We start from the raw sequence: 25762 nt of genomic DNA on the forward strand, positions 1-25762 counted from the left end.
AATGGAGTTGCCTGGAGTTTTACATGAAGTGGGACAGTAAGTTTTAAGACTTAGGAATTAAGTATGAGATTTACAGACAGTGAGTGTTGCATGCAACTTTGATACAAGTAGAAGCTTCTAGAGCATGCAAGAGTTGTTAGCTGTATTTTAACTGAATTGAATGGGGCTTGGTACTTAATAGTCAGATTTAGAAATGGCTAAAAATGATGTGTGTCTTTAGAACTCTGCAAGAAGTTTCTCTAACTTTTAATGGGTGACAGATTTATAGAGGAAAAATTCACTCTTATCTTCAGCAGCTCAGTCTCTGGGCTAGATTTTGACCTCTGCTACTCAGGCTCAGAATTCAGAGTGATCCTACATCTTGAAACAAGCTTTAAGAAGCATAATTTCCTTGTTTAGGGATGACTACCAGCACTGAACTCTGAATTTGTCCAAGGGACACTTCACCCTGTCCTTTTCCTGCGTTCAAATATTTCTTTAAACCTTGGCTGACGTGAAGAATTATAACTTGTAAACAATGTAAGGTTTTGAGGCTTTCAGTTTCCATGTAAAACCTGGGAGCACCCAATGAAATAGGTAGGAAAAAGGAAAAATACTTTAAAGGTTACTTCTGACTGGACAGTCTGTCTTTGACATGCAGTGTGATGCTGGCTTTCCCTGATAAGCCTTTGTAAAGGGCTTTGAGATCGGAGAGTAAAGAGCCTGATTTCTATGCTGGTTGGTAGATCCCATACCCCTCCCTCACTGTTCTTTAGTTTGTTGTAAATTAGTCAATAGAATCACAGAATGGTTTGGGTTGGAGGGACCTTACAGACCATCCAATTCTAAGCCCCCTGCCAGGGCAGGGACAGCTGCCACTCAACCAGGTTGCTCAAAGCCCCATCCAGCCTGGCCTTGAGTACTTGCAGGGATGGGGCATCCACAGCTTCTCTGGGCAACCTGAGCCAGTGCCTCACCACCCTCTGAGTAAAGAATTTCTTCCTAAGAACTAATCTAACTCTACCCGCTTTTAGTTTAAAGCCATTACCCTTTGCCCTATCACTACACCCCCTGACAAAGAGTCCCTCCCTAGCTTTCCTGCAGCTCCCTTTAGGCACTGAGAGGCTGATGTGAGGTTTCCATGGAGCCTTCACTTCTCCAGGCCGAAAAACCCCAGCTCTCCTCATAGGAGAGGTGCTCCAGCCCCTTGATAATTGGGTAGTAATGCAAAGCTGTTAAATATCAAACTTCAGAAGTGTTTGAAGTCCACCTGAGCATTGGATTTCATCTTTTTTTGCAGCCTTTTCTTCTCCCCATCTGTTGTTGGAGAAGATCAGGGTGTTGCCTGCAGCAGCCCAGCCCCTGTTCTTACCATTTCTTGCAGAAACTTTGTGCTGTGTTTCTTCAGGTGTTTTTTTCCTGTGGATTTTTTTACGATTCTTGCCAGGCAAATAACACAACTGAGCAGAAGTCCACAAATCAATGCACGGAACAATTATCTGCTGATGGTAATTACTGGGAGAAGTGTGGAGGAAGTGGCCTGTTGCTGCTGTATCCAAGGAGTGACTAGCATAAGGATGGCAGCAGATGCTGTGCTCCAAGCCAAATAAATGTGTTTGGATAAGGTGTTAAGAGGTACTGCAAATGCATCCGTGTTCTGCTAGATGAACCCCGCAGATCAGTTGTTCAGCAGTGCAGCTGCCAGTAAGCCTGTCCACGTGTAGTCTCCAATCAAACCTTATTTATTGCGACTTCCCAGGGGTCGGAATAGATTGTAAGTGGCTCTTGACTGCAGTAAGTATACAACCTCCAGCTTGTTCAGTGCCCTGCTCCTCTGCGTGAAGGACAGCACCCTTTACAGACAGTGGGAGCTGTTTTGTCTTTCCTGTTGTAAGGTGAGCCATGATTTTGTTTTCTTTGATATTTGAGCTGACAAAGCAGGCAAAGTTTGAGGGGTGCTCTACAGGGCTCTTTGATGTCTGTTTTCCCAATAGCTAATTGTCTAGTTTATATTTTCTTACAGTCAGTGAAGACTTACTACGGTAGAAACCAGGTAACTTCCTTGTGGGTTTATAGTTATCACAAGAATATTATATGAATTAAGAATACTTTATTAATCTTGTGTCCTTTATCTAATAATTCTGAGAAGGTGGGTAGTGTAAATCATTGAACAGGCTACGGGACAGAGCTGTTAATTTGGGTGCTTGGAAGACTTGGATATACTTGGGGAAGCGGGAGGAAGAGCACATAGGGACTTGTTTGCTGCTCTCCGGTTAGCTCTGGCTCCTGCTGATCATGAGCTTGAATGTGGTCTTTGGCTGAATGGTCTTCCTGAGAAATCCAACCCAAGGGGGGAGTCATGCTTGGGACTCTCATTTCCCTAGGGAAAGTGTCAAGCGCTTTTGCCTTTTAGCACTGTTTCATAACCTGAATTACCATTTTACGGTTAAATGCTGTCCTGCCCGACAGGAATTGTGAAGACAAAATGCAAGCTGCATCTCTAAGGTAGTTATAGGAGCTGGCAACTTCTGCTCACACCTGACCAGCGTTAGTGCACTAATTTGCTCTGAATGCCTTCCCTTCTCTGGAAGACACTCAGTGTTTCTATTACAAAAGAGCAGTATGAAGTCCAGCCAACTTCATTGCTTACAAAGGTTGTCTTTTCCAGACCAGGTATTGACAGTAGGAAACATGCCTCTAGCTGGTATTAGCTCAGACTGTTGACTGGAGGCTGCTTCAAACATAGCCAATGATCACAGAATAGAAATTCATAACTCTCTTTGTGAATGTGTGCATGATGTTTTAGCTGCTTGAAAGATTGATGTTGAAGTGAAATGTCCTTTTATCTTTTTTATTTTTTCCCCCCCTGAACTGTATGGAAAAAGAAATGGAATGGAGAAGTCTTTTACGGAGCCATTTAAAAAAGCATGCAAAGTATGGCAAGACCCTCAAAAAAAAAGTGTGCTTACATGTTCTGTGTGTGAGAAAGCGAAGTGGACTATAGCAGAAAGTCTTGCCGGCTTTAGGCTGAGCTGTGCACTTCAGGATACTTGTTAAATCTCATTTCCTAGGTTTTAGTTTTGATTATTATAGCACAGAAGAAAAGAATAATGTGAATATATGCCTCAGTTTTCAAATATAAGCTAGTCACTTTTGGGTGGAGACAGACAGACTTTTAGTTTTGATTCTTACGTTTCCTTTGAAAAATCAGTCTTTATGGTGTGTACAAGGAAGCTTCCCAAATCAAACAAATGTCGACAGAGTCATGAAGTAGCACATGAAATGCAGACATGGTTTAACTACACCTTGTAAAAACCTTCCCTACAGCAAAGCAGTGATATTACAGCTCAGTGAAGCTATCTCAAAAACCCTTTTGTAGCCCTGCATATATACTTTAGAGTTGTGGTCTGGGAATTTTTGTCCTTGAGGATTCTGTCTACTGTTCTACAAGAAAATGGACGTTGGTGGGATCATTCATCTTTCTGTGCTTCACGGAGGGTGTGCTGTGTCCCTTACACACTGATTCAGTTAGGTAGCAGCATAAGCCTTCTGTAATTTCTTGGCTGCGTGAGTTTGGGTTTTAAAATGAATCCTCAATGCTTTTGTGTGTCCAAAAATCTCAGTGCTGACTCTTCAAACAAAGAAAATGCAGGATTCCCTCAACAGGGTCTGAGCTGCAGTTCTGTCTGGATAGCATCCTTTCTTTGGATGGCACCTAGTACCTGCTGCCTGAGAATGGTGCAAGAGGCCTTGGGTTATTGTATAGCATAGCAAGGTAGGTGTGGATGGAAACTTCTTTCCAGATCTTTACTGAAAAGTCATAAAGGTATCTATCATAGGAGAAAATAGCTCCTCAGTTTTTGTTCTTAGCTATCAGAACTTCTCAGGGGCTTTCTCCACTTTAGGGACATGTCTTGAAAATACATACCATGGTTCTTGCTTTTGATCAAGCTGCCTCATATTTCAGTCCATGGCAAAGGAATGGATTGCCAAGTTCTCCATCTCTCAGCTGTCAGGCTTTTCTCTCTTGTCTGCTTTTTGCTTCGGTTCAGGCTCTTTGCTTAACTGGGCAGTGATGTATGGAGTGGGTATGTAACCTGTGATTATGTAGACACCAGCAGCTATTTTTAATAAGATTTTCTTGCTGTTAGGGTGTTTGCTGGTTCAGTGATTACTCAATCCAAGTTTCTAATACTCATTTTTGTGCTCACTTGCAAATGCTCAGGGCCATTTTTAGTGATGACTGACAGCAGTTTGAGTATCCCATGTTGATGTAAGAGTGACAGGGCATTTAGTCCATGGACTGAGCAGTTCCATTTCTGTTTGCAACCCCTGGGCTGTGTGACAGCCAGCTCTCTGTACCTGGAGCAGCAGGCTAGCAGTCTTCTGCATCTGCGTTCAGGAGCTTTTGTGTGAGCCTATGCCCTGCCCTGCTCTTGTGGGAAGGTTGGTCTGTCGGGAAACCAGTGCCTACAGTGCCAGAGATAGCTGGGCCTGAACCAGGGGAAGCTTGTCAGCTTTAACTGTCTTCCTGTCATTGGGGTGTTGCTTCCAGAGCGCTGCTTGGTGGAGGTTTCAACTCTTCATGTAATTCGTGAACTTCAATACTTCACTTAACCACTCCCCTGAGAAAGTTGTACTTATGCTTCTTGCTGCCAGGCAGTCTTTTCCTGATAACCTTGCCAACATTTTTCCCTTAGCTCCAGTTCTGTTTCTGTCTCCAGCCACTGATGTATTACTGTTTTCTTAACGTTTGTGCCTTTCATTTGTTAGAAGATCCTAGAGCCTTTTTATGGATGAGGCTGTAAATCATGACAAGGCCAGGGTTCCCTCTCGTTTGCCCAGTGGGAGGCTAAGTAGGAAATAAGTTCAGTCAGAATTGGGATATGTTTTGGGTGTTTTCTTTCCAGGGGCAAAAGCTTCTCAGGGAACATATTTTTTTCAGCTCTGTGTCATAAATAGAGCCACGAGGCTAAAAATGTTTGTTAGTTTAAAGGAATAATTTTGTGTGGAGTTTACACTGAACTTCCCCCCTTTTTTTTCCTGCCCACAATAGTAGTCTGGAAATCATTTGATATTTTAAAATGGAAAACACAGACACCAAGCACCTTGATGTCCTGGAGAGAGCAGCTCAAAGAGGAGAAGTGGCAGTAGCATGTTGAGTTGGTCATGCTGACCAGATTTGAAAGTGGCTGTGGACGACTTTCCTAGGGAGATTTGTAGGAAGTCCTTTGAAGCACTTGAACTGTGGCCTGTGAGAGGGGCAGCAGCACCTCTGCCTTGGCAGGGAATGCTGAGGTCCTTGCTTGTGTCTGTGCCAGATCTTTGCTGCCTGCACGCAAAGTACGTGCTGCTCATGTCTGTACTGCCTGTATGGCAAGAAATGGAAGGACTTTCACCTGCACTTGCAGAGTAGTCGATCATCAGTTTGTACATGTGGGACTTGATGCTCTTACTCAGACCTGCTTGGATGACAGCAGGCTGAAGCTCCTGCAGGCTGCAGCAAGAGCTGTGCTGAATCCTGAGTTATCAAGAAACTGGGAGGAACTCATGGGGCTGCCTGTTTGTCTCGTCGGTGAATACAGACCAGGGGATTACTTCAGTTTTCTGGCCTGTAAGTATTTCAAGGGCACAGAAAGCTGGCTCTTGTCAGTGCTTGCTTGATTTGTTACAGAAAGACAGTAACTTGCTTTAGATTTACTGTGGGACTTTCTGCTAAATCACTAGAACTCAAGAAGTTTGTTCTGTGCAAAGTTAACTTTGTTGTCTGCACTCAAACCCTAAAAATAGATATGAAAGGTTTATTAAGCCAATCAGTGAAACTCACGGGGGTGTGAATTCAGTTCCCCCTAAGAAATATTTGAAGCCAATCACTTGCCAAAGAGAACAACTCAGGTATTTCATTTCAGAGGAAAAAAATGATTATTTTGTTTACAGGCTTTCACATCAAGATGAAAGAGGAAAAAATATTAACACCCTCTCCGAGGGGGAAATGATTATTGAAATAAACACGTTTCTGCCTTGCCAGTAAAGCAAGTTTGTTTATTTGTTCTTATGTCTAGGTACTTCTCTCAGCTACTGCAGTGATAGGCACAACAGGCAGGTAGAAATGCAAACTCTTTAATTCAGGACTTTCCCTGTATCTGAAGGCTGGCTTGGATAGGATGTCGTCTTTGTAGTTAAGTGAATCACTGCATTTTTTAATATTATGATGTGCTACATAATGCATATTGAGTTCGGGGGGGGGGGGGGGGGGTTAACCTGGCATGAGATAGCAGAGTGGATGTGCCAGCATGTGTCTACTCACAAATCCTTCATAGTGTCTTGCTTTGGCAAGCTAATGAATCTGTGCTGAGATAGTGCCTTTCGTTTTTAAGTGGATGGTTGTGCCTAGTTGTCGGTTAAATGATGAGGGAGAAGCTCTTAGTTTAAGAATTAATAGTTAAAAGATGAGGATTTTTATTTCTTCCCTTCCTTATGCGTGAGGCTTTTCCAGTAATATTAATATTTTATTTCTGAATGGCCTTGATGCTAAATGATGCTAGACTTAGTGCTGGGCCCTGCGCTTGGCTCACAACAGCCCCGTGAGGTGATACAGGCCTGGGGAAGAGCGGCTGGAAAGCTGCCCGGTGGGAAAGGACCTGGGGGTGCTGCTCGAGGGCCGGCTGAACACGAGCCAGCGGTGTGCCCAGGTGACCAAGGGGGCCGACGGCAGAAACAGCGTGGCCAGCAGGACTGGGAGGGAAGAGGTCTTTGTGATCAAAGTCCACTGAGGGGATTGTCCCCTGTACGCAGCACTGGTGGGGCTGCATCTTGAATATGGTGTTCAGTTTGGTGCCCTGCACTGCAAGAAGGCTATTGAGTTGCTCGAGCATGTGCAGAGAAGAACAAGAAAGCTGGTGAAGGGACTGGAAAACAAAATGTATGAGGAGTGGCTGAGGGAACTGGGGTCATTTTGTCTGGAGAAGGGGCTGCAGGGAGACCTCATCACTCTGTAACTGCCTGAAAGGAGGCTGCAGCAAGGAGGGTATTGCTCGCTTTTCTCAGGTGACAATTGATGCGATGCAAGGCAATGGCTTTAAGTTGTACAGGGGAGGTCTAGACTGGATATCTGGAAGAACTTTGGCATGGCAAAGGTGGTTAAACATTGGAACAGGCTGCCCAGGTGGAGGAGTCCCCATCTCTGGAGGTATTTAAGAGATGCATGAAGGTGGCCCTAAGGGACATGGTTTAGTGATGGGATGTGGTAGGTCAGGTTGATGGTTGGATTTTGTGATCTTGAAGGTCTTTTTCCAACCCAGATGACTACAGTTCTCTGACGATGGATGGATATGAGCTTTCAAACTCAGCACACAAGTGAGCCAACCTTTCAGGGAAGCTTTAATGTGTTATAGAAGCCAATGCAATCTTCCTATTTAAAAGAGAAAAGTAACCTACTGCTATCAGCAAACTGAGTGAAGGAAAGTGAAAGATGGAAGTTGCTTTCTCCTTCAGTATGGCCCAAGTTGTGTTACTGGTCACTAAAAAACAAGTTCCTGCACAGCCTCACTGAAACTGTAGACAAAGCTTTATTCAACATGAGGAGAGGTAATAACCTCTGTCCCTAAATGTTTTACTTTCCTCTTTCCTTCTCAAGTGTTATGAACTTTACTTTGTTCTGGAACCCCTGAGACTTTTTTTTCTTCTGGGTTACCTTTAATTGCTTTCTGAAGTTTTGCTCAGGTACAAAAGACGTATGTATGTTTAGGGATGGCTAGGTTACTTTGTGAAGAACACAGTTTGGCAAGCCAAGTGCACTGGTTTCATTAGTGATGCGAACAGTTGGTGGGTAAACTTGGAAGCATTTGCATGAACTTCTTGATGTCTTTGGCGCAAAAGACACTTGGATGTGAAATGGCCTGTTTTGTAGAAACAGAATGTCCTCTGTTGGTTTTTGTTTGTTGTTTATCCGTAACTTCTCTAGTATTTCAAAAAAGCCATAAAGGACTGACAGATTACAAGTTGCATGAAATATCAAAGTAATTATTTACACTTTCATGCTTCTTTGTGCAGACACAAAGTAATAAATACCCATAAAGTCTCAGAAGTGACACTTATACAGCAGGGGATTCACATTTTTTTACGTGCTGGGATTTGTCTGTTTCTCCTTCTTTTAACTTTATGCTAATACATTATATTCTTGTATTTGTTTTTAAGTAAACTCCAAAAGCATGTTTATAAAGCGGCATCTGTTGAAAGCCAAACTTGTGGGATGCAGCAGCTTCTGTCTGGAGTTGACTGCTGAGGGGGAAAATAGCCTTTTCTTGCAGGGTCTTTGGTGATCACTGAATTTTGGTGGTGCTCTTGTCTGTCCTTTTAGGTGACTTGTGGAGAGCGGCTTCTAGTCTAAACTCTGGGGCTGTCCAAATCACTGTAGTGATGTGACTTTCTTCCACGGAGTGTCCCAAATAACTGGGACAATAGCTGCTTTGTCACTCCAGGCAGTTGCATTTCCAAACAGGATGGTTTGTTCCTTTGGGTCTGCATGCTGTGGAGAGGTGAGATTACTGTGCAATCACAAAACCCATGGATTTAAAGCCTGGAGTCCCTCCTGCTTCCAGATGAGATTCAAGCACCTTGTTTCTGAAAATGTCGTAGGGAATTTTCTTACTGTGTTAGAACAAATCTAAAGTGTCACGTATGGATCTTTTTCTCTTATTTTAATTCACTGTCCTAAATTTCTCAAGGGTCAGTGACAGATGGGAAGAGGGATAAAATGCAGGATTACGTGAGTGCAGAATTCATGTGTGGGCACTTGTGTAGGTTTTAAGTCTAGCAGGTCTGTCAGGACTGGTTGAACTGTGCTTAAAACATGATGTTTCAGTCTAAGTTGTTGTAATTCATTGTCTTTAAACAGAGAGAACGTGAGCTTGAGGAAGGAGATGTTGGAACGAGCTTGTCTGGAGAGACCACCGGGAGGAAGGAGGCAGGTGAAAAGAGAGAGATGATAACTGCAGCTCTGAGAGACGCGCTCACAAAGCAAGGTGAGGTTCTGTCAGCCTGGGCAGTAGTCCTGGCTTAGTGGTGGGTTGTTAACAGAGCAAGCGAAAGCCTGTTTTCTCTTAAAGATGCTGCTCTGGACTGTGAGTCCTGATAGGCTCTAACCAGAGGCAAGACGAATTAGGCTAGGGCTGTCTGTATCTGTGTTCCACGGGGGAAGAATCTAAAACTGTGTAATGCATCTCAGCATGATGCACAGTAAAGTGTGGAGAGAGTAGCAGAGTTCTCAGGGTATAATACTTCTGCTATGTCAGTTTGAGATAGAAGATAGTCCTATGTGCCTCATGCTCCTAAGTGTAGGCTTCTGTAAGAATATTTAAAGATCAGATTTGTTTCTGTCTTGCATTTTAGTTCCATGCTTTTATTTCAGTTTCAAATGCCTCTGATTTTTTGGCACTAAAACTTTATTTCCAAAAAGGAAAGTCTTTCAAACTTCATCTGCTAGATGATCAGGTTAGTGCTTCTCCTATGAGTTGTAATGAACAGTGTTAATGAGCTAATAGAGGACAATGAGCTAACAGAGGGCAAGCATGGGAGGAGCCAAGCCGACAGCCCTGCAGTTCAAAACCCTCAGCTGTGAGTGGTAAAGCCAGAAGGGTGATGTGAGCTGCCCCGTGCTGCTCTGTCACTGTGGTTAGAGACTGAGGGGAGCCTGTGGGATTTTTTCAGGATGAGTGTACCCAGTTCTCTTGCCTGCTGAATCAATAGCCTTTCTCCTGATGTATCGGAAAAGGCACTTGGGTCACTGGTGGAGACACAGCTCTGCAGGGCTGGGCTCTGAAGTTCTGACCACATTCTGTGTCAATCCAGCAGCCGTGGGATCACTACACGTTTACTCCACAGGATCTCAGTTATTCTTCAGCCTGGGTTTTTGTGGATGGCTGGTGTTGTGTTCTGCCTATCGTGTCTGACTCATTTAGTTGTTTTTTCATTAACCTTAGTGCAGTTGTAAAACAGAGCTATTCTTTCATTCGGCCTGCAGATTTAAAGAATCCAGCAAAGGCTTCTTTAAAATGAGAGTTGGAATAGTTGTGTCTGTGCCTCGTCCTCATGTCCACAGTGGTGTTGCTGCTGGTTGGAGCCAGCGGAGGGCTGCAGGACGCTGGTTCAATGCTTCTCAGCTTTGATTCTGAAGGCTGTGATATGGTGGCAGTTGCAGAGCAGCTTGAGGAGTCTTACAGGCTTTTATTTGTACTTGTTTTGTTATTACTGTGTGTGATCAGAAAGGCTAATTAATCACTCTGCCCACAAGGGTGTTGGGAAGATGGGTGAATTTGGCTGGCAGGGCTGGCGAGTGGGCTGCTGGAGACCTCTGGACTACTTCTGACCTCTCTGCTTCTAGAGCTGGCCAGCAGGCAGCTGAGTGCGTGCTCTGCTGTGGGTCCCTTGTTTTGAGAGGGTGGGGGCCACTGCTTCCTTGGGGGTGTACAGAGTGCCCCAGGCATCTCAGCTCCTGCATGAGGCGGCAGGAGCCCTAGAAGGGATGTAGAAGCGGCCTGTGGTACTGACTTCTGCTGTGTGGGTGCATGGTTCTCAGCAACTGCCCTGCCTGGGTGCTGTTCTCGGGGTGCAGTGCTCTGCCTTGGCTCTTTGTTAGGCCAGGGTGGTCACAGGGGTTGTTGTGGGAGCACTTCGTGCCCCGGCTCGACCCAGTCGTTACTGGTTCCGTTTTGGGGAGTGAATGAAATGGTGGAGTATTAGTGCTGTATAGAAATGGTAGTTTGAAAAATAATGCTGGAGGGAAGGTCACATCGCTGCCGGATTTTTTTTGATGCAAAGGCATTTTTTCCAAATAACTGGGATTTCCTTGTGGTGTTCCAGAGACAGGAATTCATTATTCAGATAAGTTCTATCTTGAAAGTAAGTATTTCTCTATTCCTTTTGCATTCAGGGTAGTGCCAAAAGTGGATCATCTGGTTGTTGGTCTCCTCACCTAAATCTGCAGTTTGAAAGGCTTAGTGCATGCAATTTCAGTTACGACTGCTGCTTGCTGATGCAACCCTCCCCTCCTTTCCTCTGCCTCTCGCACAATTCTTTAACGGTTGCTTTTTAAAGGTACCTTTCTCTTTTTGTGCTGTAGCTCTTTTCTGCAAATAATACGGCAGGACAAGCTTATGTGGCTATAAAAATAAAGCAACTTGCTCCTTCCTTCAGCACCATCCCCCCAGAATAACACTGCAGTGTTGTCAGAAGATCATCTAATTTAGTGACAACTGGTTGTTTTGGGTATGATTTCAGTGTCTCTTCAAGATTATCCCTAGGGGCATAATTAGCCCAAGAGAAGGAAAAAACAGTAGTAGTGATTCAGAAGAAAGCTGTTCTTTTGAACTGTAGTTGCATAACAGAAGTAATAGAAGTTTGCCTTTGAACAGCATCTCTCCAGACTACTGTAACACTTGCTCTTATTTTTTAATCACCTTCAGACAAATTTAGCTCCTTCCTGTACGTAAACTGAGTATTGGTTAATAGTTTTATTTTAGCACTAGCAGTGAATTTCAGCTAAATATAATCTGAAATATTGAATTGTGTAGGTGTAAGCCCTTGTAGTTGTCTGGTTGCAAATACCTTTATAAAAGGTGCTCTGAAATAGCTGTTTCTTTGAAAGTCGTAGCTGGTCTTGTGCTATGAGCAAATGCTGATTCCCTTCCCATCGGTGTTCAGTCTTGCATAAAATCCACATACAGCATGAACTACTTGTTACTTCCAAGTAACAAATATAGCTGGGGAGAGAGATGGGCTGTCAGTATGTTAATGCTTTAGTTGCCTCATCTGTTTAGGTCGATGTCATGAAATTAACTGAAAATAGAAGCAAACCTTTCATATGGATGTTTCCTATGGTGATTAGTAGGCGCAGCCGAACTTACTTTCTCATTTGCTTTCTACAGTTGCTTGTAGAGTCTTGAAACAATCCTGGCTGGGCTGAAAATTGTACTTTTTTTTTTCTTAATCTGCTCATACTCTGTTTCCAACATGTTCTTTGCTTTGTTCTCTTCAACTGTATGTACTGCTAAACACGACTGCTTCTTGTAATTGTGTAGTAGGTAATAACACAGCAGGAACGGATTGCTGTTACCCAAAGACAGACCCCATGGACATTTATTAAATTATTCTGTTGCTTCTTTGCTATTGCGAGTGCAGTTTTGCTGCAGCCCAGTTGGATTATCCTGTTTCTATTGGTTAAATGTGCCTAAAATTTAGCACCAGTGTGTCCATAATCTCTATTTCACTTGTATACAAAGGCAATTACTTATTCAGAGATGGCTGCTATCTGAAATAGTAGGGGCTACTTCAGCAACTGCTTTCTTTCATGCTCTGGCTTCCTGCTCAACGTAAAGATGTGCTTTGATCTGTGTTTTTCAGTGTGTATTAGAAATCTGGAGGCTGACTTCAGAAGAATATTGAAAACCAAGCTTTCCAAGTGCTTATCGATCTTGTTTGAGATTAGGTTTTCAGAAGTAGTGAAGTATTCGGTAGCTTTTACTGCCCAATCTTGGACTGATTTTTTCAGCGCCTGCTGCTCTGAGCTTCTGACGGTCTCTGCTTGGCTCGTTGTGTTGAGCTGTTAGTGCTCTGGCTTTGGGAATCAAATCCACTGCACAGAGAAGTTGCCCAGAGGTCGGTGCTGCCGGATGTATGCTTCCGCAGGCTGTGCACCGAAATGTTTGTATGTGTCTTTGGGTTTTGGTGTGATTTATGTATAGCTCTGAAACTCCAGGTGGCACTAACAGCTCACAGCTGGGTCGGGAATTAGTAACACTGGTGCAGCCTCTGAAATGTACCACAGAATTCAGTTATTGGCTATGGGAAAATTAAAAATTAGTTCAAAAAATTCAAAATTCTTCTGTGAATACCTGTGAGCAGAGTAAATGTAATGACTGAAACCAGGCAAAGTTAAGCCTGCTAGATTTCCTTGCTGTTCCTCAAAAATATTTGTGTAAATAAATGGGGAATACACAGTTAACGGGGAAGAATCCAGGAAGCAGAAGATGCTCAAGTCCCACAGTGTGGAAGCTGCCAAGAGCTGGTGGTGAGCTGACTGCAATACTAATGTGCTGGCGCAGATGTAGCAGCTTATCAGCAGCGGATTAGATAGCCAAAACTCAGCTTTGTGGGCCTGATTCTTCCCTGGTGTGCAGTTATTGGAGTTGGCAGTTACCATATATAACAGAGGAAAATGAGTATAAGTTCACTTATATTTGAAGTTCACCTGTTATTTTTAGGTTTTGGAAGGGCTTTGGAGAGTATTGGTCTTTGAAATTAAGTCTATTAAGCTGGAACAAAGTACAAGATATATTCAGGCAAGGATAAGATTTGCTGTCCTTTCTTCATAACAGCGCTTTCCCCAAGCAAGCAAGGGGTCACCATCTTTATACAAATGGACGTGTAGAGAAAGAAATGTGCTCAGAATGGCTGAAAGTTTCGTTAAAAGCCAACACAGTCTCTTCTCTAATAACATTAGTTCTCTGTGTATTAGTTCAGGCTACTTAAGGAAAAGATCTGTGCAGGCTGGTTGCCTTCTTCCACTTACACCTTTTGACCTGGCAGGACAGGTTCTGCTAAAGCTGACACTGATTTTAAAGTTCTTAAAGATATTGAGAACTTCCAAAATGTTTCAGTTTTGAGAATTCAGTTTTTTGAATCTTCTTATGATCAAAGAGGAGAGATGGAGACTCTTCTTTCTCGCTTAATGCCCAGACCTCCAAGCTATGCCCCATTGCGTTTGGTTGGCTGGTTGCTGCTGGTTGGCAAGGGTTTAGCTGTAGGCTGGGCACATTTGCTGCATCCTACGCAGTCATCAGGCCAGTCAAAATAGATAAAGGATGTGTGAGGAGCTGGAGTTATGAGGCAGGGGTACGGGAGACACTGTGGGGACCTGAAAGTCTTCCACAGGAGGGTGGGTGGGCAGCCTGAGGTCCTGGCCATGGAGCTGTTGCTCTGTGCCGAGCTGGGGCTGCTGGCTGGGGCAGTGCAGGGCATGTTTCTGGGGAAGCTGATTCTTCTTTGAGACAGCCTGTTTGAGAGTCCCACCACATTCTCTCTTGCTTTGCTTGCTTTTCAGCCAGAAAAGGAATTGAATGTGCTCTCCTCCTCAGTGGGGCTTGTCTTCCCAGCCTCCCAAAGGTGTAGGGTCCTTTTGCTATTCAGTTAGTTGAGTGACTTGTCTTAGAGGTCTTTATCTGCACAGTGTCTGGGAGCAGTGGGGAGGTGACTTCTGTCCGTAGCATGTTTGTTCTATACTCTTATGGCTGCTCTGGTGAATGGTGGTGGATGTCTGTGAAGATGGCTTTTTGGGGGTAGATGGCGGCTGTTCTCATCTTGGGATGGCAAAGCCAGTGTGGAAGTTGGTGAAACTATCGGGGCTAAGGGCTTGGACATCCCATTTCTCAATCTTCTCCATGGCAAGAGGTCTCAAGAACTTGCATTTGATTTGGAGGTTAAATTAAAATGGGATGAGCTGCCATGCTGTAGATGCCCACGGCCTCGCTTCTTGAAGACGAGGCATGCCTTGCTGGAGTTGCTTCAGGTGGAGGTCGAGGGCATCACTCCTTCATGGCAAACACTCTACAACAGCTCTGCAGATGGTCTTACTTAGACTTTGCTTTGTTAAAGGTGCCAGATATAGACAGGTTTTCTTTTGTTGTCCTTCAGCACTAGCTGATGCAGGTCTCTGTGTCTGTCTGTCAAAAGCAGAATTTGACTAGATATCATACATTTGAGTATTGGAGGTTTTATATTCCTATGCCCTTGGTGCCCTGGCAATTCAGTGCTGCAAAGGAAACAGTGCTCCTGGATTAAAATGGACATCTGGGTTTAAGTGAAAACCCAGACCTTAAGAATTTACTGCCTCCTTCATGGTCAGTTGTTGCTGCTGGAATTTACAGCTACTGGCATTCCCATCCTTGACCTTCACCAGTCTCATTTTCTTGGTAGTAGGTTAGCTTTGGTTTGCCTGACACAGCAGCTGTAATACTTGCAGTGCCTTCAGCAGGCTTTTACTACAAGTTAAAAATGTTCAAGAAATTCCTCCTTTTCTTTATGATGAGAACGATCTGAACCAGGATTTTGGCAGCTCCACTGATGGAGCAAACTTTCCATCCAATTCTGAACTACGGTGTCTTTGAATGTAAGGTATAGTCCTGCAATCCCTTTATCATGTTCTTATATCTGCCATGAGTGCATGGAAGCAAGTGCTTCTACAACTCGCTAACCTTTTGCTCCTTAAGAGCAATTTTTTTGGAAAAAAAAAAAGAGGAGTTGACTCTGAGATATGCTTTGCAAGGATTTCTTGAAGATTGAGCAGTGCCGGAAATAAAACCAGAGGTTTCTCCTATCCTGCTTGGGCAATATGAAAAATTCCAATTTCCTGATCCTACTTCTTTCTATTCTGGTATAAATGCTGATATAATTTGAACAGGTTCCTTTCACAAATTACTCTTGTATTTTTCTTACTTGTTTTCTAGCATTAGTCAGAATGCTGTCTCTTAGATGGTAGCTCGAGTGCAGCAATTGTTACAGCTTTTCAAAATGGTCCTTACGATGCTGGAGATGGATTACTGCTGTATTGCTGACCTTCAGTTCGAGCCTTTTAACCAGCACACTTGCAAAACAGCATGAAACTGGAAACTTCTCTCTGTAAACATTCCCCTAGTTTGAAGTTCTTTCTTTACTGCGTTTTCAGCTTTAATGAATAATCATTGCTTCAGACCAGGTTTTTATTTAAGGAGATTGCTTGATAGAACCATGCCGATTTGTCAGCTGCATATTACTTGTTCCTCAGAAGAAAGCTTTCTGAAAGTCATTTGTTTTTTTTTGAAGCATAACGTGACATCAGATTGGCTTTCACCAAGCTTACGGTTACTGAGTTCTCACAGGGTGGTTAAGTCTTTCTGCCTTTTGGGGTCTTTTCAACCACTCATCCACTTGATTCTTTTATTTCAAATCTTTTCCTCTGCGCTTTCAAAGCCTTTAGTTGAAAAGCCAAAAGCATGCTTTTGGTAGTGTAAACATCTGTTCTGGAAGGTGCCTTCAGGTTTTCTCCTGGACATCTGCTGCATTAGGATAGTCGAGGAATCTTAAAGTTGTGTGTGTGACTACTGCAGATGCAGTTTTTTTTTAGACTGCAGCTACGATGCTGCTTCTAATAAGTGGGCAGTTGTACTAGTAGAAATTTGGTTTATCTTGGTTATTCTGCTTTCAGAATTACAATACTTGCTCACATGTGTGCATAGCTAATCCAAATTTGGAGACTTGAACTTGTTATGTGACACCGGTAAAACAATCTAGCAAAGACATCACCAAAATACCTCGGTTTCCTGTAATGCCAGATATATATGTGTGTACGGATACAGACAGGGGTGTCCTGCCTTAGGTACGTCATATCTGAGGCTGAAAGTTCAGCAGTGTCCCTCAGTAAATTCGTAGAATTTCGGAGAACGGACCTTTTAAACTATTTACGTGATGGAGTTGAAATGCTGTAATTGTCTTAAACAGTTGCAGAACTGTTTTGCACTACATGATGGAGCATTCACCATCTGTTACAGAGGCCATCTCTTTTGGTTAAAAGTCCGTCTGTGGTCTATTAAACTCCAGTTTGATTCTCAGGGCAAACAATCACCAAATGTTTATTGGCCTACTGCCTGATGAAACTAATTTCACCCAAAAGCTTGTTTAAAAGCTTCATTCAAGTCTTTATGACAGTGACACTGAATTTCAGTGAAGCTTGGCAGGTTTCTGGGTCATCCAAAATTTATTATCTAGTGTGGGATCAACAAAAATACACGCTTGTGATCAGACATTGTGCCTTTACTCAGGAGTAGAGTTTATTATTTAACCTGCTGGTAATTTAAGGAATCTTTTGAATATTAGGATGTAGATGAAATAGAATGTTTCTGTTGAGCCTTCGCATCTGAAGGTACGTGAGGATTATGAGCCCAGTCCCACTGAGACAATACAGTGTATTGTTTGGAGGATGTTGCATCCAAATATTCACTTTCAGTTATTGCTCCCAATAATACTTCCCAAGAGCAAGCTTAAGAAGTAAATGTGTGTGCTGTGAGCCCTGGCATGCATCGGTGCAGACTCTGGGGCCGTCAGTAAGGTATGATTCAGCTACCACTTGTAGAAGAGCCTTGGCAGAGGCACGATGGAGCTGTGGCACAGCTCGTGGCAGGGGTGAGCTGGCCTGGGGTTATTCTGCAGAAACTGCTGCGGAAACGGAACGGGTGAGACCCTCAAACTGGTTCTCTGGCATGTTCTCTCCCAGGGCTGGTTTCAAGCTCAGCACTTCTTGGCTCCTGCATAATCCTTTGCATTTTCTTCTCTTAGTCCAAACCGTGGGCTAAAATACAGAGCTCAAAGAAACAGGCTTTAGAGTTGGAGGGACTCTGCTCACAATGGATGTAAAGAGCGTACAGACGTGGTCGCTGGTCTAATTTCCAAGTCTGAAAAAGCGTGTCACGGCCCGTGGTCGCTGTGATGGCTTTGCAAGGTAACTACACTATCTACCAGAGCTACCCATGCGGCGAAGACTTGAATTCAAAAGCTTTGTGCAGTGCTTTTAAGAAGTTCTGCAAATACATGATGTTTCTTCCAGTAACTCTGTGACTCCTGGCAGCAGCGAGTAAGATGAGTAAGCCCCTTCTCATAGCTTAAGCTGGCTGAAGTTTGTAAGCCTCTGTTTTGATGTTGAACATGTACAATTTTCTTGGCCTTTATAGGAAGCTGTGGGCGCTCCACATGGTGGAAGCTGGTCTAAGTAACTTAAGATAAAATGTTGCAGCTTTGGGCTCCGGAGTTTGGCACCTTGTCCAGTTTAGCTGCTTCCTCTCTTCCCTTAAGCAACGCAGTGGTGGATTTGGGCAAGCATGCCCTAGTTCCAATTTAATTTTAATCTAAAACTCATTTTAAAGCAGCCACATTACTTTTATTGACAATCTGAGAGAATAATCTTACATGAACACTGTTGCTGGGTTCTGAGAAATATAAGACAGCGACTAGGGCTGCAGTGGTTGATATCACCAGAGTCTGGCTTTCCCATGCTCATCATATCCTGTAAGGATATGAATTCTAGCAGTACAGGGAGGTCTCTGAGATTAGACCTTGCTGGACAAGCCTTTTTGCAAAGAAATGCAGGAGAGACTTGGGGTAGGAGGAGATGATGTGATGCTGCCGAATTCAGTTATGGGGATTTGGTTTATTCAGGCAAGGATCAACTGGGAGATGCTGCATCCAGTCCTAGATGGTGACTTTGGTATCACCCGTGGCTCTATCGAATATCAGGTCTGTGTCAGAAGTGCTGATCAGGGTTATGTTGATATCTTCTCCAGGAAAGGGCTGGTTGATCAGCTTGGTAGAATACCAAGGCTTTTTGGCCTGCATCAGTTCTCTCCTCGCTGCATATACTTAACCTGGGCCTGTGTGCAGGGAGGATGAGTTTGAAATGTTGTCCATTCCTGCTAAGTTGAGGGGAGAGGCAGCTCAGGGCTTATTCTTGGGAGCAGACTGAAGTCTCTGAACCTTCACTTAACCTGGCTGTCCATCCCTTTGCCATTAAAAGGGGGTCCCCACCACTGCTTCCTGCCAATCACCCCCCTTGCTATGAAGCAGTCTCAGGGAACAGATCAAGCTAAAACTGCGTTTGTCCACCCTCCCCCACAAGGTTAGAGGCTGCACAAGGAGACAGCAGCAGCACCAGCTCAAGAAGTAAGAGGAGCCTGGTCAGATCTCTGCTGGATGTCAGTGGCAGAGCAGCGGAAGCAGCATGCTCTAGATGCTGTGTGATTTCTTGTTAGCTGTGCATTTCTTCACACTGTTTAATTTCTGGCTGCTACAGCTGTTATGGCATCTGCTGTCACTTCAGTTCCCAGCTGGCTTACTGTCCTTGGAGGTGCAGGGGACTTTGGGGAGCTGTCACACTTCCCTGGGGCCCTGCGTGAGGTGTGGTGACCAGTTCCAGGCAGGGTGGTTGTTCCCGTTACCATTGTAGCAGGTGAAGGCTGCTTCTGTGAACAGGCTTTTTTCCCCCCTCTTGGGTTCATGCTAATTGGCAGGAAGGAGGCCTGATACCTGAAGTTTGATTTCCCTTGAAAGTGTTAATAAAAACATCTGCCCAAAGCTTCTGGTGGAGATGTGCTGGGTTTGGACAGCCAGGCCACACGGCTGCATAAATGCTACTGCATGAGTGACACCACGAGGCTTCTCAAATCCCTCTTATTTTTATGCTGATTGCTGAAGTGATTTTTAATCCTTCAGACATATTGGTCTCTAAGCACTTTTTTCAAAGAAGAAAATAACCTAACTCAAGCAGTTTGGGTAATAATAGTACTTAGTGCTTAACGAACACTGTAGAATTAATCCTTCTGGCCCAATAAATTTAAATAAAATTGTGTTGATCTTGGCTGGGGACTGGGAAATGGTGTGAAATCAGCTTTTTTCCAGGTGTGGAGTAGTGGCTGCCTTGCTTATCTGATTACTGTGGCTCTGTCATGGCCAGGGGAGATGGTGTGGGTGATGCTGGTGAACCCATGAAGCTTGGGTTCAAACTGAGCCCGGCGTTTTGGTTCTTTTCCAGCACTGCAGCTGCACTGTTGATCAGCTGTTGTTCTCCAGGCTTGGTCAGACCTGCTGAGGAGCAGGAACAGGTCTCTTGGTCCTGAGGAAGAGTCAGGTCAGGAGTAACTGCTTAGGGCCAGGAGAAGCTACTGGTGCCCTGTCCTGCTCCCTTCCATGCCTCATTCCTTGGGGTCAGTGCAGATGTCCCACACCACTGTGCAGGGCTGCCCTGTTACTTGGAGAAATCTTGAGACCACCCCAGAATGATTCAGACAGAGCAGTACAAATGGATCCCCTGCAGAAAAACTGCTTCAAGGTGGCCCAAGTCCCTTGGGTGGCCCTGGCCTTTGCTCAGATCTGCAGGCTCATTGCAGAGTCAAGTGACGAGCGATGTGTGTGGGCATTGCCAATCTTGTTGGTGCTGCATTTGTGCCAACAGGGAAAAGCAGCACTGAGATGGAGGTGCTTAATGATTTTGTTACCTCTTCCTACGTTTTGTGTGTCAGCTATTGCAGGCTGAAATTGATTGTTTGATTTACTTCTTGTCTTCAGGTTACAAGCTGATCGGAAGCCATTCTGGGGTGAAGCTCTGTCGGTGGACAAAGGTATGCTTTTTTCTCAATTCATAAATAAAAAAAAGATAAAGCTAGAGACTTATTCAGGTATTACAACTTATAGGTGAAATACCCTTTAAAAATGTGATATTACCTGTAAGAAAACATTCTGTCTTACAGGCTGTAGTTATGCATTTCAAGCTATTAAAAACTTGCTGCTAAGAGTGAGAACATGACTGTGGCAAAGAGCTGGGAACATCATTTTCTGTTGTTGTTTTTCCCATTTCTGCTGTCTGCTAAAATATCTCTTACCTACTAAAATATATGGCAGGAGCAGAACGCCATGGGAAAGTGGGAAGGTTTCGTCATAGGTGTGAGGTCTTCTGAAACAAAGATGACAGTCCATCGCTCCGTTCAAATGAGCGCACAAGGGCACTCATTAAACCTGTTCTTCTGTGACTAACACATCTGATTTGTAACAGGCAATGCTCCTCCACTATTTTGCAACACTTGCCAAGGTCTAGATAGCAAAATAATTGTCACTAGGAGTTTTTTAAATTTAGTCTTTGGGGGTGTGTGTATCTACAGCTGTACATAATATACGTGTGGGTATATATATATATGTGTATGCATATATAGATGGAAAAAAATCATCCCCCAAGTCCTATAGTTGTAGGCTATGTAAGCCATTAGCTTTTCAAGTAGTTTGTTTGCAGGCTTAAAACTTTTCCCGGTGGAGGTGCAGAGCCCTGTAGAACAAACATCAGCTGCTTCGATATGTTTGTTTTAGCTGTCCTCTGCAGGTCCCTGAGAAGCGGTTTGCAGCTCTGAAGTTGAAAGCTGGCCTGTAATGGTATACATTTGAGGAGTAACATTGATTTTAACATGCTCAAGCCTTCAGCATTCGCAGGATGATAAACTGGGAATCAGCATCTCATCAAAATGCCAGCGCATCTCTAATTCTTGAGCTGTGGCAGCGATCAGTTCCTTGGTCTCTCAGCTCTCTTTTTGCTGCATGATTAACTTTGTTTATTTTTCAAAAGAGCTCTTTGAATGGCAATCACCTAAGTGGGTGGCTGCAGTGAGGTTCTTATTGAAATGGCTGGTATCAATGAACTGTCTTATCAAAAGACTTGTTCTTGTGAACAGCTTAAAGAGCCCACCACTGTATTGTCATGAATATTTGAGACATACTGATTCCAGTGATGCTTCTGCTGTTTACTCTTGCAAATATTTCTCTTCTATCATTTTTACCGTCAGAGAAGGCCATGACATGTTTAAAGAAAAACTTGTCAGACTTCATCAATGCTGTGACTGAGAGAAAAACAGAGAACCTATTTTTATTAAAGAACTGAAATTTAATGCGGCACTGTAAAGCCATTTCACAAAATAAATAGCAGCTCTGTGTGCTTAGATAGTACCATACTATTTTTAGCTTAAGCAGGAATTGAACATAAAGCCGTCTAATAAATTGAGCTGAAATTGGTTACAGGCAGTGGCTTTGACTCAGATTCACACCAATATGTGAGTGTCTTCAGGAGGTTTGTTCCAGATTTGTATCAGTAGAAAGCAGGAGCCAGGGCTACAAGGAATAGTATTAAGCAGCGCTCCACAGTGGTATCTCAGATTAAAATGATTGTGTCTGTCGTGTTCTGGAAAAAGAGCATAAACCCTGCAAATTTAAGGAAGGGTCCAATTAGCCTGTTTTATGAAATCCATAATACAACTTGCTCTCCTAGAACTTGCGAGTCTCCTGAAACCTCTGTCATTTGAGGGGTGGGTAGAATAAACAAGATTTTCTATTTTGTTTAATCTTCCAGCAATGCTGTACATACGCTAGGCATTACTTATTCTTTCCCTAGTGCTCAGTGGAAACTTTCTCTTGGATCAGTAGGACACTTCAGGTAGAGGAAGATAGATTAAAAGTTATTATGTTATATTTCAATTTTTCTCTGGAGAGTGGTAAAGATCCTTTCTAATTTATTATTATTTAACTGAGATAATGAAAGACAGTCTTTGCTCCAAGCAACTTGCATGCTAAATAGGAGACAAATTCCGGTGGGAAGGCTGCTGCAGCTCTGTGAAGGAATGTGTGATGTCCTGCTGGAGCCAATGACTGGTGTGAATGAGGGTTTATAAGGTCAGGATATTTATTTAATTTAGTGCTAGAAGAAATGCTTTACTAGACAAATGGAAAGAATTGAGTGTTTCATAGTGCAGCCTTTAAATTGATCCTTGTTACTCTTTATTGGGCTCTTGCAATAATATTTCTTACAGCTTAAGTGGCTTTACCTGCTTTCTTCTGTTGGCTGGTTCAGTTAAAAGGTTCAGTGGAGCACACTTACACTTTGGTGCTGTGAGTGAGAAGATGCCGATTGTCTGGATAGATCCTTACAGAAACAAGGCATTTATGGTGTCAAGTTTAAAGCTGTGTGAGAGGAAACTTACACAATCAGACTGTATGCTGATCTGCTTATTAGGAATTTCTTCAAACAGACTGCATTTGTCATTATTCTGACCTGTTACATAGCTGTGACCTGGCTTGCTGTACCCATCACAGGTGGGTGAACACCAAATTTACTAGTGATGGAAAACTGCAGATACGCCCAGGGAGCAGACTTTAAATCTTTACACTTGGTTTGGTTACAGATAAAGTGTTTTAACTTTCTCAGTATTTGTGTCTTTTTCTGCTGTCAGTCGATGCTTCGAGGCCGAGGTGGCTGCTACAAGCACACGTTTTATGGGATTGAGAGCCATCGCTGCATGGAAGCCACACCGAGCCTTGCTTGTGCCAACAAATGCGTGTTTTGCTGGAGGTAAAATATTGTTGCAGTTTTACTTACCTAGTCACGTATTACAGTCTTTCTGTGCTATTGCACTTGGGGAGAGGAATGCTGTACTGTGAACAGCTATGCAAGAAACAGGGCAATAGCTATGTAAGAGGGATGTCTGTTTTTCCATGGTGCTAATCCTGTGCCCCGCTCCACTCAGCTGTGTGGGCCAGCTGGGCTTTGTTCTGCACCACTTCATCCCTGTCCTTATCCTCAAACATAGGGCAGTGTCATTCATGTGTCCTTTTCCACCTGGAAGTGTGAGGAGGAGGAGTGAGGAAGGGAGGAAGGCTCACCCCTGCCTTTGTGCCTCTGCCTGCACTCCTCCTCAGAGAGCCGTGGAGCCCATGGCTCAGGACTGGTAGGGCCTGAGGTAGGTGGGTGGGAGACTGCATTTCCTAGAGGCTGAATAAGATCTGATGGCTCCCCAGCGCTACCTTCCCTCGAGCAGGGTCCTCTGCAGCCGTGTCTTGGGCCCCAGCAAGTTCAGACCATCTGGTAGAAGGAGAAATCAGGGAGACAGGAGATGGGCTCTTCTCCATCTACTGCCCACACATCCCTCTGCACCTTGCTCTGAAAGGGTTGGCAAGAGCCAGCACTTGACAGCAGTATGGTTCCCTCTTGAGGCTACTGTCTGGGACTGACTTGTGGTGCTTTGGAGCACGTGGACAGGCCCTCATGCAAAGCCACCAAGGTGCTAAATATTTTGTTGTTTTCTTTGAAACTAGATCCTTTTTCTTACCTTCACCCTGCAATTCACTTTCTCAGTGAGTGAAAATTGATGACTTCATAACTGTTGCCTTTCTAAAACAGTAGTTAATAAATGATTTTCCATTTTAGCTAGTAAAGTGACCCTTTTCTCAAAGGAATTACTTCACTGTCATTTCTCTGAAGGAAATGAGCTTTGCCTGGATATGAACTGTCAGCTGCTCTAGCACTGCTAACTCACCAAAATGCCTGGATTTCAGAGGGAGTTTTTTGCTAGGCTGGGGGAGTGCAGGAGGGGATCGGTGAGTCTGAGAAGCTCAGCAGAAATAAAAGCAATGACGTGAAAGTGTACTGAGTGGGAGGACACAGAGGTTATTCTTTGAGCTCTTTTGTCTTCTGCCTTGCTAGCTATTTCAAGCCATGGGGGCTGCATGTCCTCTGCTATTTGTCTACCCTAGGGGGCTGGCTGCCAGCAGCAGCTATTCCATCCCTAAGCCTGCGTGTCCAACGTACCGGTATTTTCATGCCACGTTTCTGAGTACTGTTTCCTGTCTCTCATAGAGAGACTTATCAAGTTTTATTAATGCAAACATTTCAAGAGAATATTTAAATGACAGCATCCATGCAAAAGTGCTGCTGAAACTTCAAATGCCTTTGAAGCTGCCTTCCATACTAGTATTAAGTATAAGCATCAGATACCACTTGTCCTGTTAAGTTTGCATTTGGGAGCCTATTCCAGAATGTTAATTGGTGCTCTTGATGGACTTTCATTGTATCCTGGCTTGAAAGGACAGCAAATGCCATGTTTAATGTGCAAGTATTGCCACTTTTCTTCAGAGCCTGTAATAACAATCTGATGACTGCAACGAAAAATGTACTGCTTATTCCTTTTTTCCAATATCAGCTAGCAGTGGTGCATTTAATTCTGCAGTGGTGGCTGTACTGCGAGGAGGAAGATTGCCATGTGTATTATTGTCCCTCTGTCCCTACACAGAAGGTACATCATAAACAGCAAATAGAAAGCAATAACATCACCAAAACATAGTGTTTTGTTCCTGGTATTGCACTGCAGACCATTTAATGCTGTTCCCCTTCAAAATGACCCAACTCTGGTATTTCTTAGCAGCAGTACCCCAGCCTGTGTCTAGAGTATGGGGCTGAGCTGGAGAGGTCAAACAAGTGTAAATTAGGATAAATTGCAAAGAGTGATACCTTCCATGTGACTCATCGTTCTGGAGGTGTCATTTGGCACTTTGAGAAGAATCCTGGAAACATGTAGCTCAAATCATATTGAGTGCTGGAACGCTTATTTTGCTAATGGTAACAACCTGAATGCAAGCAAATAGCTTTCCAGAGGGCTGTGCTGAAAAACTTTCTCATTCACCTTCAGTGGGCGAAATGGGTTGCAGTTGTTGGACTTGTCCATGTGGACAGCAGCTGTCTGCTCATCTCTGACCTCTGGATTTGGAGACTTAAGGTTCAGTTTGCATCTCATCTCACGGCTCATTTTATGTACACCTTAAGCTTGACATAAACCAGAACTGTCACTGAAAGCTTTCTCCCCAGCTTTGGCAGCACTTTCAGACCCTGTGCTTGTGCTGCTATCCTTCCCATGGCTGCGAGCTGTGCCAGGTCCGGTTAGTTGGATGAAAGGAGACTTCCTCGTCCACTTCCGTCCTTACCTGTTGCATGTCAGCGCAGTTCACAAACATCCAGCAGTATCTGCACACTTCTTACTTTAAACCCACCACTCCTTGCAGATGCTTAATCACATGAGGCTGAATGCAGGATTACAGGCACCAGTGGCTGGGTAGGATAAATATATTACCTTCTTATTAGCAGTTACCATCTGTGCTGTTGGAGACATAGGAAACGATAGTTTTGATCTACAGTTGGCAAAATGTTTTTAATACAGGTTTTATGCTTTGCTGGCCTTGTTGTGCAGCTCTGTGCACTAAGCTGTAGATAAGACTGCTGTGATTTTTTTTTTTTCCTTGATCCCTTTCAGGATTTTGACATTTCTAGAGGCTGCCAGTACTTCCAGCTGCATAACTCACTGCGGCTCTCCCAGGATCACTGAGGAAAAGGCCGAGGAGCCTG

The 25762-nt window shown here is 43.8% G+C and overlaps 1 protein-coding gene across 1 annotated transcript in view; it reads left to right on the forward strand.

The window, feature by feature from the left end:
- Window positions 1–25762, forward strand: part of LOC118176263 (S-adenosyl-L-methionine-dependent tRNA 4-demethylwyosine synthase TYW1-like) — a 94782-nt gene that overhangs the window by 11940 nt on the left and 57080 nt on the right. Inside the window, exons 8-10 of the mRNA XM_035343175.1 lie at window positions 8876–9002; window positions 20122–20174; window positions 22821–22939. Coding sequence (XP_035199066.1) covers window positions 8876–9002; window positions 20122–20174; window positions 22821–22939 — 299 coding nt within the window. The remainder of the gene's footprint in view (window positions 1–8875; window positions 9003–20121; window positions 20175–22820; window positions 22940–25762) is intronic.

This window comes from Oxyura jamaicensis, chromosome 19, assembly GCF_011077185.1.
Source record: "Oxyura jamaicensis isolate SHBP4307 breed ruddy duck chromosome 19, BPBGC_Ojam_1.0, whole genome shotgun sequence".
In the NCBI taxonomy this organism is placed as follows: domain Eukaryota; kingdom Metazoa; phylum Chordata; class Aves; order Anseriformes; family Anatidae; genus Oxyura; species Oxyura jamaicensis.